The 22,463-nt window shown below is 36.5% G+C and overlaps 1 protein-coding gene across 5 annotated transcripts in view; it reads right to left on the bottom strand.

Moving 5' to 3' along the window:
- The window catches only part of INPP4B (inositol polyphosphate-4-phosphatase type II B), a 330,214-nt gene that overhangs the window by 73,730 nt on the left and 234,021 nt on the right, over positions 1-22,463 (bottom strand). For all 5 annotated transcript variants that reach the window (XM_074905028.1, XM_074905029.1, XM_074905027.1 and 2 more), the window contains exons 15-17: positions 19,287-19,391; positions 13,067-13,175; positions 4,132-4,309 (exon numbers count right to left, since the gene is read on the bottom strand). In XM_074905028.1, coding sequence (XP_074761129.1) covers positions 4,132-4,309; positions 13,067-13,175; positions 19,287-19,391 — 392 coding nt within the window. The remainder of the gene's footprint in view (positions 1-4,131; positions 4,310-13,066; positions 13,176-19,286; positions 19,392-22,463) is intronic.

The following is a 22,463-nucleotide window of genomic DNA, read 5'->3' as shown; positions in this document are numbered from 1 at the left end:
GTGGAATGTCATGTGCAGATTCAGATGTTGAACTGCCTTTGTGAGCACAATCTTAATTAAACAGGCATGCAGGAAAGAGTGCAGATAAGAGCCAGAGCAACCAGCCTGAACAAGCACTCACACAAAGCTAGGAAATAATAGAAATAAAGGTTGCCCAGCCAAGCCTCATTCAGTCCTTTCATGCTTATGCAAAACCTGGTGGAGAAATGGCAAAAAAACCCAAACCAAGCACGTTTCAAGTGTCAGTATCTATCTTCCTAGAAATCTTTCTCCCAGTTTCTGCACTTCTTTCTTCTGTTCTTATCCCATCCCTTTCTGCTAGTACTTACTCCCTTTTTGTATGCCTCTACTCCTATTCAACTTATTTTTCTCGCTTTCCTGCCTCAGTACCCCCTCAAAAGTTTACCGATATTTAGACCACAATGCTCTAAATAATTGATGGTTTTCTTAAAGCTTCAGCTGCTGGGTTAAGTACCCGCTTGAGAAGTTTCTGCTTTTTCCCATTTTCACGATGATCCTTAATGGCTACACATAGAAAGATTGAAAAATTGCTGCAACTAAAAATCAAAAGTCTTAAAAATAAGAACCTTAGGGATATCTAAGCTAAGTTATAATTTTTTAAACCAACATCAGGACTTTTAAAATCAACATTAGACCTGATTTAGGATTCTTTAGTGATTTGGCTTGGCAACACTATTCATCTCCCTGGCAATTTTACCAGACCCATTCTGTCTCCTCCTTACTATTAAATTGGTGCCTGAGGGAAAGGGTGCTTAAGCAAAGACAGGGTTTTTTTATATGTATACCTTCAGGATTGCCTCATGGTCATCCTGAATTGTAGAAAACTGAAATTGTCCTATAATGCATTTCCAGCCTCCACATGGTGTATGCTCAGTGAACAGGTAGTCTTTGGGCAACACTGATAGCAAACTCTGCCAATCTTCGATAAAGCATAGGCAGACTTGTGGATTTGTCTTTTCTTGCACAATAAGAGCAGAGCTCCTCTTCTACAGTTCCATATCAAGAGAATCCAAACTACTTTACTTGTCTGTCCTTAGAAATGACAACATCATGGTTTTGCTGAGGTTTTGTACCTCCCCTCCTCCTCAAAGTCTGCTTGAGATGATTTCAGATCTCAGCATCAGGCACTGTAGACTCACAAAAGCTTTAAATTTCAGAAAATTCTAAGCATTGGACAACTTGAAGTAAGGAATGACCGCTATGACTGCAATGTATATTAGGTAACTATCTGAAAAGTTTAAGTAATTTAATCTAATATAAATATTTTACAGGGAAAATTCATTTTAAAAAGCAAACTGGCACGGAAACGAACCTCCATTTTTTCATATAGAGACTAAAATGCTTTTGTAATTAAATTCTGTTCAGGGATTCCATTGGTTTAACAACAATCTACATTTTAACTCCATTTTCTTACAGCTCAGTACAGCTAAATTTGCAGAACATCACTATTTATAAAATTGTATTGAAATCACAAAATGAGTCTATACAAAGAAATGAAAACTTTGCAAATTCTTTTAGATACTTGACGAAAGAATATTTCTGCAAACAAAGATAGGCATAGCTGGAAAATGAATTTATCAAGCCTTTGGCAAGCTGCAAATGCTGATACACTTGTCAACACCTAAAGGCTTCCTTAATCAATTAACAGAAAGTGTTGATAAAAGGTTAGTCTCAGGGAAACACTACAGTAATTACAAATCATATATGGAGAAGTAAGACCATGCTTAATATGAGAAAATAAGCTCAATTTAAGAAGCAGCAGTGGAATTATTTGATTTAATTTTCCACTTCCAATGCATGCAGACAGTCCTTTCCTTTCTAAAATAAATACTTAACACATTGTCGATAGCTCAGATATACTCCCTGCTACCTAATGTTTTTAGAAAGAATTATTCTATATATCAAGCTTAACGTTATCTTAAAATAAAAAATGATATGCTTTTTAATAAACTTGTGGAATTTAATCACCAGGCAAACAATTTTTATGACTACTTCAAACAGCTGTTTAATTTCTAAATTTCTTTCAAGTTAAAATGCAAGAAAGCATTTCTTTTTCACATCTAAAAAGTATAGAAAAGGTGGGAGAACAGAGGCACCTCATATGCCTCAAGAACACAGGTAGACATCATGTAATTCTATTCAGAAGAGCATGCTAATCTATCATATATAATCAGGGACGCTGTTACTCTTGGCTCTCCTGTACTGTACCAGACTATATAGACAGGTTATCTTAGGGTATTGAGATGATGCTTTGTATTAACCCTAAGGGATCTCATTGCAGCATCATGCAGGCTCACTCTATTTGAGATTTTGAAGGTTATTATCACCCTTCCCTGAAGTTGCTTCTTGGTCTTTCCTTTCCTCCGCAACTTTCTTCCATTCTTTACATTCAGCTGTCCCTCCACACTACCTTCCTCAGCAATGAGCTCTTTCTTGATTATTATATTCTCAGATAAATTTGGGAATAGACAGGGAAGCAGGTATTCATGCAGCAGTTGTTCAGAAAACTGGATTCATTTCTACCAAGCAAGAGGTGAAGGCTAGGTAGAAACTATAGGCTGTCAGGTGGACTGCACTGGGTGATCTGGGAAGCTGTACTCATATACTAACCAGCAATTTAAACCTGGCCCTGGAAACTCGATATGTACATATAAAATTAAATCACCACCTCTAAATTTCAAATATCTGTGACTTTTCCAAACTGAACGGATTGTCTTTTTTGGCCCTTTTGTGCAGCCAGACTCTCCAATAGGCCATCATTCAAAGAGTGGGTTAGGATCTCAGCCGCCTGCAGCCACTCTGAAATTGTTCACTCCACCTGCCCAGACAGGCAAAGGTGGGAAGGGCAAAACAAATGGCTATAGCTAGCATACAAGTTCCTTAGCAAGCAGGTCTTGAATCTTCAGAACAAACACTTCTTTGTTTGATTTGCTTTACTTGTACACGTACATTTCTTTGAACTAACCACTAATAGAGCAGCTCCACTTTTTCCACAGACAGCTAAAAATGGTCTCCTTCACTACTACATGGAAAGGTACACTATAATTGCCATCAAACCCCCCTGAATTCGTCCCTTTCATTTTCAGGCTGAATTCTACTTTCCTGTATCATCCCCGACATTCACAGCAACCCCAATGTTCTCAAGAGTTACTGTGGATTTACACATGTGTAACAGAGAGCAACGTTTATCTCCCCTGTGGCTCCAATGCAATGCCTTCACAGTATGTGACTAAGCTCAATATTCAGATTTGAAATTCTCCCATTGAACGATGTACTGCTGAGATAATAGTGCTCAACAGACCACAGGGGTTGCCACTTCCCAATAGCTGAAGATATATTGAAATGGTTATTGATAGTGTTATTAAGCCATATTGAGAACACATTACAGAAGGCATGGCCCATGAAGCGATGGGAATTTTTTTACAACCCCTCTGGTCATAGCTATAGCGCTTAATATTTTTACAGGATAACATATGCTTAAAAGTACTTCAGACTTCAGCTAATCTCCACTATCACTCTGTGAGACAGGTGGAAAATATTATCGTTCTTAATTTAGAGCTAAAGAAACTAAGATGAGCAGAAGCCTACAGCTACAGACGAATATAACAGGAGAAAGAGGATTAAAATTTGAGACCTCCTGGTGCCAGCTTCCTAGCTTCTCCTTCCAGACTGTATCACCATTTCTGATCGTGCTATTATTCTAAACCTTATGCACAAACCTGGCTTGAACTACCTCCCACAAGCAGCAGTTTGAAGTATCACAGAAAGAGAAATAAAATAACCATTTATCATACCACAAAATTATTTACAGTAATCTATTTTTGATAAACCCCAGTATGTGGCCACTAGAGGATAACAAAGACACATGAAATTAAATTAATTATACTTTCAAATAAAGACAACCTTTGTAGATTTCATTAATTTTCTACACGGAAAGCCTACAGAAATGCTAAACACTATTCTTTTTCTGATAGCAACATTTTGAAGCTTATTTTAGCAGAGTTATTTAACATTTCCTGATGTTATGAAAGTCAATTTATGCAGAAAAAAACCCAGCAGTTTGAGACTTGGTTATTCCTTTTTCCATTGCGCTTAAGATTTGAATCTTACTTTTTCTGAAAGCATCTTTAAAGAATTCTTCAAGCTGTCTGGAGAATGCTGGCTTGCAGAATTTAGCAGCAGGTCTGCATGGCTTGATATGAGAGGTTGTAGATTATTGATGTTGCTGAGAACTTCTTTTGCCTTGGCTGTGTTTTCAGGTGAATAGTAAATACACTGATATCCAGTACTGCAGTAACAGAGAAAGAGTCACATAATGTCAAAATAATTTCTGCTATTAATAGCAATGCTTAATGTGCTAAAAATCTTACCACTAGTTTTGCAAAAAATGACAGATACCTGAGCTTTACTGATACCGAAATTCTCCTTTAAGGGTAAAAACAAATCCTTGCTTGAATAGTAGAGGGCAACAGACTGCCCGCCACCAAACACTCCAAGTAGTAGTACTGTTTCAATCTAATCATCCCTTTGAGTGATTGATGTTAACATAAGAAAAACAGATTTATTTATTTATTTATTTTTTAAAGTAAATCTGGATAAATGAAAGGTTTGACCATGTCAGGTAATAATCACAAAGAACATAAGGCTCTTTATTTTTCCAACTGAACACCCCATCACATTATTAACTACCTCACTAAGTCTTTCAAAATGAGCCATTAATGTTTAATTGATCAGTGGCCCACACTATGTTTTGATTAGCATCAGTGGTGTCCAGGAAGTGGTGAAAACCAGTTATATGCCAAATAAAAACCATGTGTCTAATTTGCAAGAAAAGACACAGAAATGATGTGTGGGAGTTAATTACTACAAAACCACACAAATGCATACTGAAAAATTCCTACTTCCCTTTTAACTGTTCACAAACTACTGAAATTCTTTTGCATGACTTCTTTTCCTATCCCTCATTTTTTTCCCCAACACTTACTAATTTTGCAATATCCTTTTACACCATTACTCCAAAATATCATTGTACACAGCATGCATACACCTCCCCACCTAAAACTCTTGTACATAATCCTTCCCTCTACAAAGCCCTGCTACAGTGGTTCAGAAAAACTAACCAAAATCTTTTGCAGTTTCGATTAAACTATAAAGTTAACACAGGAAAAAATGTAACCAAGCAACTCCTGGAATGTTACACATGCCACAGCAATGTACATATTACTTCCCAGTTGGTTCTGCATGTATCTCCCTTTTTTTGTGTCTTTTCATCATACATTCTTCAGTTTCTTCCACCCTTTCCCCACTGATTTAATTTTTTCTTAATTTCACATGTCAAGACCTGAATTTTGACACTCGTGCAATCCTTTGAACTTCATGCATTGCTTTTCATTTCAGTCTTTTTCCAGATCTCTTCACTCCCCCATTTCCCCTTTGTGTCTTCTAGTGTCCCTTCCAGTTCCTCCTCATTAGTTTTCTACAAATTAGAAATTAAATTTAATTCAATAAACGACACATGCAACACACATTCAGAAGTCCAAACGAAGTCACTTCCATAAAACTTAGAAGGCTTAAGTCTTTTGGCAAATAAGGATAGATTCAAGCAGTCTTAAAATTAAGCCTCTTGCTTAGATATTTTGCTCAGTTACAGTCCCAAATTCCACATTCCTCATCCTATTTTTCTGTCCTTCAACAATGTCTCCATTTTTAGATCAATTCTTTGTAGAGGCAGTCAGGATGAATGGCATCTGAGCCAGTGAAGCTTTGCCATGATCAGTCATGCTACCAGCCACATCAAAATTACTATGCGTCTCCAATTTCCAGTCCACGACATGACTTGCTAGACTGTTGAGTGCAGAGATCAGAATTCTGAATATTCCAACAAAATGAATCGTATAAACTGTCTCTCCTAATGAACTGGGAAAAAAAGTCCTTGTCCCTCTGAGAAATGAGGAAATGGTCACAGCTCTGTCTTCAAGGTGGCAACACTGTTAGCGAAATGAACGTCCAGAGTTAGATCTATCTATACATTCACTGCAGCTCTCAAGTTGTCAGACTCTACAGTAGAGAGGGCAGGGACAAAGAATAATAGTCTATGTTAATTGTAGTGAAGACACAGTCTTAAAAGTCTTGGTACTTCACAGCACTGAATAATCTTTAATTCCCCTTCAGGCTTCTCTCTCTCTTTATCAAACAACCCTTTTGTAGGCTGAACCGGGCTAACCCTGCTATCAAGCTCACCATGCACATACTCCTGTCTGGGATTCCCCTTAGCCTTTAATTCCGAGATCATTTTCACTGATCTCCCACAGCTCTAAGCTTCGCTGAATATTGCAGCAGCAAAGCCACAGACAATGCTGTAAGAAAGGAAAGAGGGAAGAGAGGTACTAAACCTGTGGGTAGTTCTCATTCTAATAAAGTCAATCATAGCTTTTAAATAAAGGAAATAGTGAAGAGAGAATGACTCTTTCCCCAGAATGAAGTGCTCTATCAGACCTCATTATTTGGCTAATTTTAAACATTTCCTGAACCCCTGAAAGCATGAGATTACTCAACATATTCAGTTTCTTTCAGAATTTGAGGGCAACTTCCCCCCTCCCCTCAAAAAAGGGCATAATTATTTTTCAGAAGCCACATGTTTGGGAGCATCTGAAGTTTCTAATTGTTGTGTCTCAACACTGTTGCATCTAAGACTAACCTGGGATTTTCTGTGGCTTTACCATTCATGAGAAGACATTACTACTTACAATTCACTGAAATATGTTTCCTTATAAATAAATATTTTTAGAGATTGCTGCCACATATAGCTACAGTATATAAGTAGTATTACTTAAAGGAAGCAGCTGCCAATAGAACATATAGAGTAACTTTTCACAGGTATCCTAATGCAGAAACTACATTAAGGGAATTACTAGTAAGAAGAAACTTTTGCATTCGGGCAAAGGCCACATGGGTAGGTCCAGCATGGGAAATCAGCAGCACTATGAAAACCTGCTTTGATATGTAAGATATATTATTTGTCATGTATTTTTTAAAAACTCTATAATAATGTCTTCCGGGTTAAGTTTCAAAGCTTTCACTAAGCATATAAAATCACACTTAATCATTTCCATATACTGACACCATCATTAACTATGTACACATGACTGTCAGTGGTCATTTGAGTTTTAAAATTGCTTTAATGACATTGTCATGTAATTTGAATAAACATTACATTGACTACATCTGCCATTTTAACCCTAAATTAACAAAGTTTTTGCCTGAGAATAAATACTGCAATATGCTAAGTGTCTAATTTTTAATGACACTCTGAGTAACTCCACTCCTGCTGCTAACCAAATAATTTGTGTGACGGAGTTAAATTGTCACCATCTGGGACTGGTTTAAAATCTTTCAACACTGAACATTTGACCTCGCATTTTTCACAGTCAAAACTGCAGACATTAACATCAACTTGAAGTATACACAGGAAGAAAATCTACCTCCAGATAACCTCAAGATTATGTACAGTACTGAAGATACCAATTCAGTGGCTTATTTATGCATCACATGTATTCTGTCTAAAGTGGGAATTTATGATCAAAAAGAAATTGCTACATGAAAAAACCTCAGAACAATTCACTGCTTCTGGAAATGAAACTAAGCCATATGATCAGTGCTGAGGTTTTGAAAACAGGCCTGACAGATCAGAAGTTTGAATTTTTTTTTAATTTTTTTTTTTTAAATTCCTTAAGATTCTTTTGCAAACCTGGAAATTCTAACTTTGAATACTGAGGAAAATTAAATTATGTTATTAGTTCTGTCTAATCTGTTTTATGAAGTTGAAATCTCCATGAATCTTTACCTTCAAGCAATGGCTAAGGCTGTATGCACAGACCTTCTCTTGTTGCTCTTCTATTTCCTCTTAATTCCTAACTGACCCTTGGAATATGTCTACATCAATGCATTAGCTGGTAACAGGACATGAGTTTCAGTGAAAAGAAAGGTCAAGATGCCCTTCATCAGCCCTCTAGAGACCTAAGTAGGACAGATGCCACAGTGGCATAGGCAAATCTCATAGTGAATCTTCTAGGAAGACTCACTCCAGAAAGGTTGAATGCCTAGCGAAAGCTGTCCCCAATTCTTCAAATTAATTTTAGGGTATCTTTACACTGGTGGAAAGATGCAAGTAGCCTTTAACATAGGGGTGAATCTTATGCAGGGTAACTGAGCATGGTTCTTATCAGAAGAAAAAAAAGCATTGTGCCTTAACACAAGCCTGAGCTAAATGGTGCCTTTCAGTGGAGCCTTTCGGCAAAGTCACAGATCCACTCTCCTTGAGTCCTTATTGATGGAAGTTTCTTGCTCTCCAAAACATATGATCCTTTCTAACCTTCACATATAAAGCTCCCCCAACTCCTCCTTCCTTTCTTTTTCTAGCCCTAGTCCCCTTTCTTTTCAGACAATTCTACCCATAGAGCCTAGAAAATACTATCATGAGATTTTTATATCTCCATGAATAGCACAAAATTTGGCAGTTTCTCAGCAAAATTTCCAACATCCGTAATATATTGATTTTATGGTCAGTGAAAAAATGTTCATCTCCATGAAGTCTAATCTCTCTCTCACACACACATACACGCAAAAAAGGGGAAAGTGAGCCAAGAGTAACATCTCTGTGAAAAGTGCTACACGTGACTGGCTGTGGTTTCCCTTTGGGAATAAAGGTTACAATTAGATCAAACACATATCATTATCATTTCAATATCATCAGGATTTTCTGTGAAACAGTACCATCTCCAGTTCCTCAGAGAATGGAAATGGGTTGAAGGTTATGAAACTCAGGCAATAAGAACCCTGGAGATCTCAGCATTAATAAAATGTCTGGTAAGGAATATGTTGGTCAAGGAACACACTTCACGCCTTGGCCAAAAATCTAGGCCTTATCAAACAAAAAAGAATCCTTTTACACAGTTCAAACCCAAATTAAATTATTATGGCTTAAAAAAAAAAAAATCAAAACCCCCCAAAAAACAATGGAAAATCCTTTTTAGCACTATTCCAGCTTTAAGCTTGTGCTAATTTAAAAGAGGACAATTTCTAAAGAGCTTGCTAGAAATGGTGTACAAAACCATAGTGAACCACAGCACCTAATACAGCTTGTGGGACACCTCTGTTTTTCTTAGTACTGGCACATTAAAAATCTTGTAATCATAAGACTATGTGTTTTGGCTAAAACAGAGATCATCAAATTAGATTTTAAATAAGAAAAAAAGTCCTTGATGTACCTTGAAAGTGATTTATGAATATTTCAAGCAGTGAGGCATAACTTACAGAATGACTGCCTTAAACGTTCCTGCACAGCTGAGCTCTAAAAATAATAATTTGCTGTGCTATCTAGACTGATGAGAAGACAAGCCCTTCCATTTGCTGGAAGGAGAAGTAATCTATACTAGCAGGCCAACAGAAGACTGAATCTGATCAACTGATTTACCTTCTGTATTAGCTAGAAATAAGGAAGGAAAACATAAAAAGAACAAGCCAATACAGCATAATGAAAAAAAATTCTAAAATAAAGGTGTATCATACACAGCTAATTAATATTCTGCAATGATTTAGCATATCGCACTTCAATTATTTGAATTTAAAAGTTATCATGCCTTAACAGTATTTTAAAATCATCCCTTATTCTTACTGGTCTTATGAAGTTCTCTACTAAAGGGACAGACAGACTAGGGTCATGCCTTATAGACATGCCTGATGTTTGTAGTGGTAAAGCATTTTATCTCTCTCTTTGTTGCAGATAAATAACAGTACAGATTGTGAATGGGTTATAAAACGATGGACCTGGCTTCAGATCACATACCACTTTTTCTCCCTCTTATTTTTAGTAGAATTTTAGAAATTTACCATTTTTTTTTTTAATACAAATTGCTTGGTGGTAACAACTGAGAGAAAAATTGCAAAAATACTGCATTTTTAATAATTATTATTATACAATACCTTCCCCTCTTTCGTCTGCACAAAAATGTATATTCTATGTAATTAAAAATATGCCAGACCTATCTTCAGATACACATTTTCCACATTCTTCTGTTTGATAAACTTTCAAGAAACATATGTTTCACTGTTTTGATTTGGCAATTGCAGATGCAATTATGCGCTTGCAAAGCAGGGTATAACCTTGTTACCAGTTAACAGTTCCTCGTCTGTTAATTCCACAAGTATAGGTTTGAGCAAGGAATATTTTGAGATATGTCGACACTGTTGAATATTTCAATAAACTGTTCTAATAATCAGCCCGAAGGCCAAAAGCATGCAAGACGTTCTGTCACGTGCACTAACAATGTCTTGAAAGTTACTGGAACTGGCTTGAGAAATGATCTCTTCCCACATCTTCCTCTAGGTCTTCAGCTCAGTTATAGCCTAGAGGCAACGACTGCTAAATCTGCATTTGTTTCTGTTAATTTTATATTCTGACTGATATCTCAAGGTGTCACTTCTTCCTTTCAACCAAATCTTCAGAAAAAGCTGCTCCCATTGTAAAATAGAAAATTTAAATTGTAAAAGCTGCCCCTGGAAATTCTATGTGTCCTCAAAGCATCCTCATGCAGTTAAATGAACAGGTGCATACAAAATAAAGGTGTCATTGCCTCAGTGAAAGAAATTAATCTGTGGTAAGAATGAGAATGGTCCTTTCATGTATCTATTTAAAGTAAACCCAGACTTGAATATTCAAATAAGTGAGATGATATTCAGAGCTTGCTTTCTCCTGTCTTTTAACTCACACAAGTTCTAGTTAAATTAAACAACAACAATACGTGGAAATTTCTCTGAGATGCCCTCAAAGACAGAAGGGAAGATGAATTTTGGAGGCTTCCTCTTTTCTACTTTGTGAGAATTCATACGCTAAGTGACCCTTTCTTCAGGTCTGGTAAGCGATTCGCTAAAAACCGCAGTTCCCTGTTTTCAGTGCTCAAACTTCAGTTTGTTAGCCTGACTCATGCTCTTTATTTAGGAAGAGACTGACAGCACAGTAACATAGTTACCCTAGTTACATCATCCTAAAGACAGACTTTTGCTGAAGAAAGACAAAGAAAACTGCACTGTCAGAGTAAAGGTCCAGTATCCTGTCATTAAAATACAGGTGCTTCTCAGGCATGCAGAACAATCTAAGAAGCAGGGCATGTATGAGGTGATGCGTAGGCACTTAGAAATAGACATGAAATGCGTTGATAAATCCTGCACAACGCTTTATCCAGTGCTCCTGAGCACAATCCTCTATCAACAGAGGTCTACGTGGTTGAGTCAGTGAAATAAGAGCAAATGAAAATGAGAAGAGGTTATGCTGCACCGAGTATCCTTTGCTGTTCTAGCCTTTTGACATGTAACATTATGCAGGATACAAAGAAAGGAGTCTAGTCCATCATCTTCTCCTCTCCACTGTTATGGGCAACTAAGAAACAACGGCATTATCTATTCATTCCTATAAGATACTGCAATATGTGTTCTCCCAGGAAGAACTCAAGAAAGACTAGGTTTCTTCCCTAAAAGGCATTTTCCCTTTTTTTCTCCAATGAAGAGAAATCACAGGTAATAATGTCATCTCACAGATATCATCCTTTTTGGGAAATCACATTCTGTCAGCGTGGCATGCTGCAGGACTGTGCAAGTGAGAAATGGTTCATTTACTGAAAGCTGAACACTGTGAGAACTGGAACCGCAAAGTTCTTTCTACCATTTACAACTTTAACATCTTCTTGTGAAACTTAATAAAAACCTGTTAAATGTTATTATAACTATATTAATCAGAGAGTTAAGTAGCAGATACTTTAAGAAATGTCTTTAGAAAATTTTCTTCATCAGGAAACATGTACTTCATAGGCCTCCATATCATAGGGATAAAGCTGCCTATACCAGTCTGCTGACAGCAGGAGAGGTACCTACTGTTAACACAAAGTCCATTCACAAGTCTCATGACCAATGATACTTGTGTTTCACTGGAAAGCTTTCTCACCAGAGCTGGCCAGGGAAATGAAAGATTTTAGAAGATTTAATAGGATTTTTACGTCATGCAATGCAAACAGAAAAAATAATAATATCGTTTTCAAAGCAAGTATTTCTGCTGGTTTTCGTTTGGTTTTAGGATTGATGCCAACTTCTAGTCAACCTAGAAGTCAACAGTAGATTTTTATCATTTCTCCTTGTATTGTTTATGATATTGTACCTATGAAACTTTTTTGAGCATGGAATAGAGTGGAATTCATTTTCTGTGGTGCGTCGCGATGGTTTAGATTAGCATGCATACAGTAGTTCCTGCATTGCCTTTCGAATGCTGTACCTCTGACTGCACGGGGTTGGCATAGTTAGTCCAAGCGTTCAGCAGTCACAACTCTGGGTGCTGCCAGTGACAGCTGTGGCTGCTGGAAACTTCTTAACAGCCGTAGCAACAAACACAAGTATGTACAATTCTTAGTTAGCAAAGTATGCAACTAACACTTCTGCACATGGTCAGTGGTTAGCAAAGCATCTGGCTACAGCAATAAACTGAAACACTAGTTAAGGCCTTTATCTTTGCTTAGTCTCATTTTGGCTTCCTAAAGTGTTAAGAAAAAGAGTAGTTTCCTGTTTACTTCACAGGCATGCTAAAGCCTTTTTTTTTTTCCACATATGCCCAGGGCTGTCAGCAGTGAAGAAGCTACCTTAAGCTACTGTTTCTTTATTGAAAAATAGTCTATGGCTGCTTTCCACTTAGCACAAGAACTACCAAAGAGATATCTCAACAGCACTGATATTGCTCAAGCTTCCTGAAATATGGGAAGGATTCACAATTTTGAGTTTGTGTTCAAAATAAGTCTTGACACTAAAAAGTAAACTGTGCTTCAATTTTGCAGTCCAGCAAACCAGGGGAGATAAAGAAAACATTTTATGAATGCATCCTTGTCCAGTTCTACCAGATTTTAATCTTTCATGCATTCAGCAGGGTAAACTTTTGTTACTCAGCGACCTCTTAACACTTTAATGCAAATTTTATGATATTTTCTTAGCTATTTACAAAAATACTTACTTTCGTCTTTCTGCCTCAAATTTACTCAGTAGTTTTCGGAGACCACCATTCTTAAACCCTTGGAAATGTGCTGCCGGGGCTCCCACAGTGATGACATCGTACAGAGCATCTAGAACAGGAACAGACAAGCACAGAGATTTGAATGCACCTATGCCCAAGGTATGGAAACACTACAATATCTACTTCACAAGATGTGAGGACAACAAGTCTACATTATTTCCAAGGAATAATTGAGAATCTGTGTCTTAGGCAGGCCCAAGGGCTAATCAATCTTCCTATACAGCCACCTGCATACCTTAGAAAGTTTATCTGATTTATTGCTACATCTACATTATATGCTGCAATGTAGAATAACATTCTAGCTTTGCAGTTTACAAAGCTGCCAAGTAAATTGGCCCTTTGTGTACTTCATTTTATTGCCCCTTCCATTATTTAACTTGTAGTCATGTTGAGATGCACACATTCATGCATTTTAGAGTCTAAAGAGACCATTATGATGGAATAGTTTGACTGCCTGAATAATACAGGCTACAGAATTACAGCTGATTCCTGCATCAAGATTGTGTCTTCTGTTTGAGTGAAGGCATATATTCTCTTTTTTTCTTTTTTTTTTTTTTTTTTTAAAAAAAACAAACCAAAGAGACATCTAATCTTGACTTAAAGATTTCAAGTGACAGTGACAATGACTGCATTCCCAGAGAAGTTGCTCCAATGATTAATCAATCTGACTGGTAAAAATCTCAATTTCTTTTCTAGTTTGAATTTGTTTAGCTTCCACTTTCAGATATAATTACCTGTTTAATGACAAACTGAAGAGCCCTCTTCTATGACATATGCTTACTTTTTGTATACGCTTATAAACACAGAGCAAGTCAGCTGTTTTCACCTGAAAAGCTACCAGAATGGGAAGTACACTATACTATTGAAATTCTTGCCGAGACAACAAACTGTTGTTACTCTCTGTATGTACATGATGTCTTGTGACATAAGGGATGAACTTTTTCTATGGATGTATGCTTATAGAACTGGAAATGGAACATCTTTTTAAAAACAGCCTCTAATTTTGTTCCTGTGATTGATTGTCAGTGCAGAGATGAAGATTTAATTACATCCCAAACCACAATAATTATTCCTTCAAAGTCTAAATTTACATTTGTAGAATTTATGTTTGCACTAAGCAGTACCTGTTTTGTGCACAAGTTTATTGGAGGTATAAAAATACAGGTCAGAATGCCTCATTCTTAAAATGTATTTCTAAAAGAAACATTAGAGGATTTTTTTGTGTGAACTGTTTTATTCATCAAGGAGGCTTTCCATGTAAATTAAAACCTAATCCTTGCCTAAAATAGAACTTTTCTTGCATTCTGATGGTAAATATCCCTAGAAGCAAGAACACTGTAAAAGTGCTTCACAGTTAATGAACTATGCTTTACTTCCAGAGCTGAATCTCAAAGCATATTCGCTCAAACTGATTTGAACTCTAATGAATTGTTGACTCCTCAATAAAAGGAGAAGTGACATAATTTCATTAGCCTAAGGTGAGCTTCAAGGTTCTTAAATAGCTCATTCTTTCATGTCTTCACAGAGGTTTATCCATAATACATAAACTTGGGCTATTAGAACTCCATCAGTACTTGACAATAAGTAGTTCTATTGCTTAAAACATCAGTGGCTTGAAACCAAAATAAGAGATGAACCCATCAGGTTAACTGAATAATGGTTTCTGAATATGTTTAGAGATAACTCATGAAATTACAGGAAAACATTTAAAAGACTAAACCCTGGTGCTTTTTTGAACCCTGTTTTAAAAAATAGATAGTGACCCTGCTTATAGCTACTTTGGGGGCGATTTACCCAGAAAGAAGCTTTCATTCTGTCTGTGGCCTCTTCTCAGCATGGTCAAGGAGCAGCTGTTTGAGGCACTAACACCCAGAACAGATGAGCACCCACCCTGTGCAAGCAAACATGGGAGAGTGAGGATGGCAAAGAAGAAGAAGATTTCTACGACCCTGGTGATGGGCACAGGGCAGTCTCACTCCCACCTTCCAGACCATAGTACACCAGAAAGCGCTGCAAGACTTGGGAGGAATGCCTTGCGATGTGCTCCACTTACACATCACCGTGGCTCCTTGTGAAGGACATGCAGCATCAGCATAAGTGCCCTGGTACAGGAATGCTCCAGTAACTCACAACCATCATCCGCTTCAAGAACAGACTACGACTGACAACCCTCTACAGTGGAGGCAAAGCTTAAAATGCAGCAGAAAGTCAGAGGAGCTGTATCATCTTGTCAGTGTGCTCCCCCCAGATTATTAATAGATATTAAAAGCCCTCAACCTTTCCTCACATACTTACTTCAGAATCTGAAGGAAGAAAATGCAAAAGATTAGAGTGCAAGGAAACTGAGATTTAAATCAATCATCGTTCATGTTAATTATTCTGACTCAAAGATACACTCACCTTCTGCTTATACAAGTGAAACAATAACACCAGTTACACATTCACCAAAACTCAGCAATTCCTTCACCATGCAGAAACATAAACTACCCGATCACCACTCCTTCCTGAACAAAGCACAAAGGTTTTGCAACATGGTGAAAATCATAGTGACATGGTAGAATTTCCATAGACCTATGCTTTACCAAACCAATTAAAAAAGCTGAGGGATTTTTATGACAAGCATAGCTCAATCTTGAGTTTGAAACAACCTGCTTGCCTTCACAGGAGGCAGTGTCACACACTGGACAGAAGCAAAATAAAAATCTCTCCAGTTCACTGAATTTATTTAAAACTAGCACACTTAATGTATAAATAGGGACAAAACCAAAGCTATGGCAATATAACAGGTATTTTCTATTCCATGCCAGTACCCAATAACAACCCAAATCAAAGTTCAGTGAAAGCAAACCTATAATTGATCATGTTGAACAAAAAAAGCATATATCCATGTCCGTACACATGATAGACAGGATTAAAATCTATCTTGCATTCCCCAAATTAAGACATCTGATAATGTAAGCATTAGTGACAGCTTTATGGCTCATCAGTTAGTTTAATCACCACCTCTGTGAATGTTTCCATGTTTTCCTTTTGTGTTTGTTTGGGTTTTTTTTTCTTTTCCTCCTGTCAGTCTCCTGGTTACATTCCAGGTCCTCTTTGATATATGTCAAGCAAAGCATGGGATGAGAAAGAAAGACTAACTTGATGTCAAAGTGCTGTTTACTCCAGAATCATTAGCAGTTGCTACAAAGTGTTCAAGCTGTATATACATAACACAGGCCACAACTCCTCAGTGCTCAAAAACCAAAACTTATTTCAGTAAACTAAACAGATGGGATAGTGTCTATGTAATAGATACAGACATCATTTATTCAACCAAAGGCAAATATAATAACAATCTTCAACTACTTTTTATTGTATTGATATTTTAGCACTACCAAAATATACTAAACATATTGAGAAACCTATATTGTATATATAGAAATAAAAAGAGCTCCCCATAACTAAGGTGTCAGTCTTCCAAAAATATGTGTAAGCAGAAGTTTCCCATTTTTAAGACAATTTCTCTATTAACATTTCGCAATGTCTAAACTTGAGTGTAACAAGAGCAGTGTTATCTAATCCTCATGTCAGTGGAATGAACATTACTAAAGAAAAGGGAGAGTTTTATAATTTAAACAAAGTTCTAAATTTAGAAGATAATTCTAACATTTATCTCTTTCTGTACCCTTTTCAATTATGGATTAACTGTATGCCACAAGCAAAGTGGGTTTGGAGGAGAAAGCAGAAAATTCATTAAATTCAAACCAAAACTCAAGCAGTGTAAAGGTTGTGGGTGATTAAGTAAGTGGCATATCTAATTTCAATTTTTTATTTAGCAAATAAACACACAATGCCCTGTTCCCAGAAAGTTTTTCTTGAAAAGACATAAAATTAAGGTTCTGGCTGCCTATAGTCATTACAAATCTACAAATGCTTTTGAGTTAATTAATTAACTTCAAAACATTAGCTAAATTAAAATTTGTGCTGTCCTGTCACTATAAATCCCCATCTTGTTAAAATGTTTGGAGGCACCATTATTTAGTAAAAGAAATAATGAAATATTGAACCAATACAGTATCTAACTGACAATCAGAATTCCCCATGTTCCAACCTGGAAGTGGATGAACATCAGCAGTACACAGTAAAATGCTCCTATAATAATTGTTTGCAGTTACTGTTTTAAAATCTGCTTAGATGCAGAGGGTATAACACAAAAACATTACAGAGTGTAATTTCTGTGTTTATACAGTGACAGCAAATTTAATAGATCTCAATTTATCAACAAATTATTCACTGTCCTATGATTTGCTCATATGTATGTATCATCTTTTACCTGTAAAGGATGCTGCTAAAATTATATGCAAACAGCAAGAACAGAATTTTGTATTAAACAGAATCACAGATGACATTACAGAAAATTATCCCCCTTTCCAGAAGGCATTAGAAGTTCACAGTATTTTCATGACTATAGTGAGATATTTTCACTTTAACACTAAGCAAATGCTTACATGGCACAGGGTAGCACTGAATAAGCTGAGGCACAAGCAGCTCATTAAGGCTTCCTAAGAAATAGGATATATTAAGTTTAGAAGTAACACAGTCCTTAAAGGAACCGTGCAACTCACATCCCCTAGGCCGGTGAGTTCATCCTGGCAGTCTCTGGGAGGAAATGTGTTGTGCTCTGTTGCTATCTCTGGTGGCACAGTGTGGGGAAAAAAACCCACCTTAGAAACAAGACAGGTAAGACCGGCTTTTACACTACACTGACATTAAAAATCACAATGAAAAATTAAGCCAATGCCCTAGAAGGACGTGAATCTTATTGAACATTGTGCATTGTGTCAGTATGAATCATGACAGTATTAGTTCTGCTCTAACAGAGTATTTTTAACCATGCATAGGTTACCAATGCATTTCAGTGAACATAATTCTGCATTTACTTATTTCTTTGAAGTGTCACAGAAACAAAATAAGCACAACACCCCTGGAATTTATTTTAAAAAAAGAACTTGAAAGAAATTTAGTTAACCACTCCTTAGGTTTCCAAGACCTGCAGTCAGTATCCAAAACTTGTGCCTTCATAGAATAAGGCAGAGAAATCCCTTGCATAGCTTTAACTTTGGACCCGATTCCTAAATTTCAGCACAGACTCAAGACTTCTGATCAATCTCAGTGGCAGTACATCTGGGTGGAGGTTTCAGAATTTGTAAGGTAATGTAGAGGACAGGGAAACTCATCACTTCATCTCATGTGTTACTTAAGGGTGGTCCTCTATGGACAGTACATAGTCAGTTGCTCTAGAAATATTCCAAACAACATCCAAAACTGAAGGCTTGGGTTTTAGAAGCAGATGCCCAGGCCTGAGAGAATGAAATCAAACCCGTCAGGAAGACAGGCAGGTTTCAGATATGTACACAAAACAGAGGCAGAAAATAACCACACAGAAAGTTTCTAGGGCCCATTAAACAAAGTGAAAAATTAAACGGTCTGTACAGCAGTACAGATTTTTAAATAATGAATTTGGCAGCTTGATTTTGATTTTATTAAAAAAACAAACTAACCAAACCAACCAAAAAGCCAAGCAACAATCTAGTCATACAAGAAATTTTCTATATCAAGCCGTGCTACATGAATGTTACAACCAAGCTAATACTGTCCAAACCAGTGATTGGCAAAACACATGCAACATGAAATCAATCTCAGAATTTTCTTTAAAAGTCGCTGTATGTCTTGCAATTTTTTTTCTGGTCAGCATTATTCCAAATCCATGTAAACCCAAATTACACGTACATTTATTATATTAAAAAAAAAAAATATATATATATATATATATATAATCAATTGAATGCTATTACTTTCTGTGTTTTTTATTTGTGGCATCTTTACATCCCACCTACAAAGTTTAACATGTCTGTTGCCAGTATCCTACCATTAAGTGAAAAATTCAAAATGGCCAACAACTCTCTAACAGCATACCTTTCAGTTCTACTATGGTTTTAAGGTTTCATCTGAAAGCTTGTCCACCTAATGTTCATCCTTGAAACTGGATACATAAATTAAGAAATTTACAGGTTAAAAAGAGCTAAAATGGAAACCATACCTCTCGGTTGCAAGTTTAATTGTATTTCAAAGCATACTTTGTCATACGTGGGGAATTTCTCTGCAGAATATACATTACCTTTCAATCGAGGACTATGCACGTGCATTCTTTGCAGATGAAGATTAATTGGGATGAATTCTAATGTTTTTTCTCCTTTGCTACAGCTTGATTTGAAGGAAGAACCTGAAAAACAAAATTTTAAAGAATCATTATTTTAAGCACCCAGCAGATGTTTTCTCTTCTTTTTAATGCAAGGACAATACTTGCATGTTAGGAGTCGTCTTTAATTTACTTTTAATGTGTAATTGTATACTAGGAGAAGAATGGTTCACTAAACAAGTCTCAGCATGTATCCATATTGGAAGCAACAAAACAGCTTTTAATTCACAAAACAATATAATTTTTTATTCTAGGTGATAGACATTTTTCCTGCTGTCTAAAATTGGTCTGCACTCTGCTGGAAACAATGTCACAGTTAATGTGTGTTATGGTTATTCTGTGCTAAAAACACAGGGATACAGAGCTATGATGGTACTACATTTTCACCAAGAAACATTTTTTTCCTAAACCAAAAGTATTACGTTGAGTAGGCTATGCATTCTTCCTAGAAAGTTCAAATAAAGAAACATAAACCATTGTAAGAAGTGCTATAAATTAGTTTTCCTTCTAAAAAGCCGGAATCACAAGAAGCACAAAAAAGCTGGAAAAAAAAATTAATCTGATTGCATATTTCAAAAATATAAGATTATGAGTAACTCTTTGGTGGTATAAAGGAATATAATTAAAACCCGACAGTTTGAAAATGTAATTTACCTGGAGATATTTGATACAGTTTATATATAAAATAAAAGGGCGTAGATTAGGAAAGAGAGGTGGTCCTATCTTCTCATTCAGACAGCCCAACATTTACTTAGATGATTTTTTCAGCACCCTATCATTTTGCCAACTATTAATCATTTTTACTACAGTTCCTCTGATTCAGATTGGATTTAAAGAAAAATAACATTGGAAAGGTCGGACCTTTTCTTGAAAAAAAAAAAAAAAAAAGAGATAAAGGAAATACTTGAAATTCTTCTTTTTGACTTGCTCTACCAAGATTTGCTAGAGGTTTTCTGTTGAAATTGCCATAGATTCCAACAGGACTAAGTACTGAGCCTCCCAATGCAAATCACATTGCCACAGGGCACCAATGATTCTCCAAGACCAGCCAAGCCTTCTTAGGCTGCTAACTAAGTTTAGTAACTTAAAATAATAATTTAACAAAGATTAATAGCAAAGGTAGCAAGAAAAGCAGTTGACAGGAGTCAAAGATTCAGATTTGACAAGAAACCTGGACATGCAGGCTGAAACCAGGAATCACTGATGGCGAGGAATAGCAGTGGGAAACCTGTATCTGGAAGGCACAGAAAGACAAAATTATGGGAGCAGTGAAGGGAACTGGAACTGTATCAGCTATGAAATGTGAATAGTGCAGCTGAGGAGACTGTAAATCATTAGGAGAGAAAACAGAAAGGGGGGCAGATTATTTATGAGATTTCAGCTGAGACTAAGAACAAAGCTTCAGGAATGGTAACTGGATCTGAAAAAGGAGACACTGGCAGTGTAAGAGGAGAATAAGATGACAGCAGGTTAAAAGGGACGGGCAAAAGAAGAGTAGGAGGGAGAACAGGAGAAAAGCCTGCTAGAGGACACTTCTGTCCTGAGCTGGAGTAGAACACATAGAGCATTGCTGAGTATTGTTATTCCTCTTTTCAGGGAAGATGTGTGAATCAAGAAACCCCTCCCGTCCAGTGCCAGAAACATAAGGGATAATAACCACCCACTGCTATCAGTTACTCTGTTTACTTAGGTATGAGAGATCCATGCAGTGGAATTAATATCTCAATCTGCATTTGCCAGTATCCTCCATATGATAAAACTAATCTTCAGTATAGTTTGTTTTTAAATAACTTGGTAAGTTGTACTTAAGGATCAAGAAACGTATGTTCCCTCTATTAAAATAGTTGTTATTACGGTTGCAAAATTAAACTCTTCAAAGTCAGGAAATGCCAGAATATAGATGCAACCTTCATCTGACATCCACCTGGAGACAAACTGTGAAATAAACTTCAATGGCATATCACACACTAGGTTTTTCCAGCTCATTGAATGTTTAGGGTCTTTGCTGCTAGCTCTAGAAGTAGTGATTCAATATTTTGTTTCCAACTTTTACTTTGGTATCCGGATTCAAATATATTGCTTGAACCTCCCACAAAGACAGGATTATTAATTTCCTCAAACCTGTCTACTGCATGCATCACAACAGTTTCTAAGGACTTTACAAGTATTTATAGAATCATTTTAACTGGCTGAGTAAAGGGGTTAGAATTTTATCTGTTCTAATGGTAGAGAATAGCTTAAGGTCAAAGCATTTAAGCAACAGTGCATCAATACGAGATATAAGATATCATTCTGCAGAGCACACATTATAATGCAATATCACATTCCATTTTGGAAGCACAGCTCCCACTGAGCTGAATTACATCCATAAGTACTGAGTACTTCTGCAAAACAGCTTGTATCTATTGCCAGGCTTCCAAAAAAGAAGTACACACACTAGCCGCCACTTCTGAAGTCTGACGTGTCTACTGTCACACAGGAACTTTGTGACAGAGGCAGGGATAGTCCAGTTCTCCAGAGCAATATTCAATTTCCTTAAACTCATGTCTTTAGTTCTCCCTCTAGGGCTGGATGAATAATAGAATTTTCAGTTTAATGACTGAAATGTAAAAAAAAAAAAAAAAAAAAAGAAAAAAAGAAAAAAAAGATTTCAGGTCAAAATATTACAAATAAAAAAAGGTTTCAAAGTTCTACTCCCTCCCCAAAACCACCAAATCTCTGTTTAATGTTAACCTGAAATTATTTGTTTTGATGTTACCTAGCCCTTTTAGACTCCAGTTATTATGTTTCCTTGAAGCACAAATACTTGGCATTCTGTAAAATTCTCCCCTATTTTTAAGGATAAAAGTGTTTGCCAAAACAACTCAAATTTGAAGCAGTTTTGACTTTCTTAAACCTCCACTTTCAGTAAATGTGCTGCTAAACCAGAACTGCTATCTAACACTAATGCAGTTTCCTGATACTTCCACTGCAATCTCTCAATTTTATAAAGAAATGAAATGGTCTACTCACAACAGCCTTCTCCATTAAATGCCACAGATAGCTCTGTAAAGTGTGAAGTAGGTATTCCTTGGAAAACCCAACATGTGATTGTAT

The sequence above is a fragment of the Athene noctua genome, chromosome 4 (genome assembly GCF_965140245.1).
Source record: "Athene noctua chromosome 4, bAthNoc1.hap1.1, whole genome shotgun sequence".
Taxonomy (NCBI): domain Eukaryota; kingdom Metazoa; phylum Chordata; class Aves; order Strigiformes; family Strigidae; genus Athene; species Athene noctua.
The sequence above is the reverse complement of the archived record's forward strand: the minus strand, read 5'-3'. Positions and strand labels throughout refer to the sequence as shown.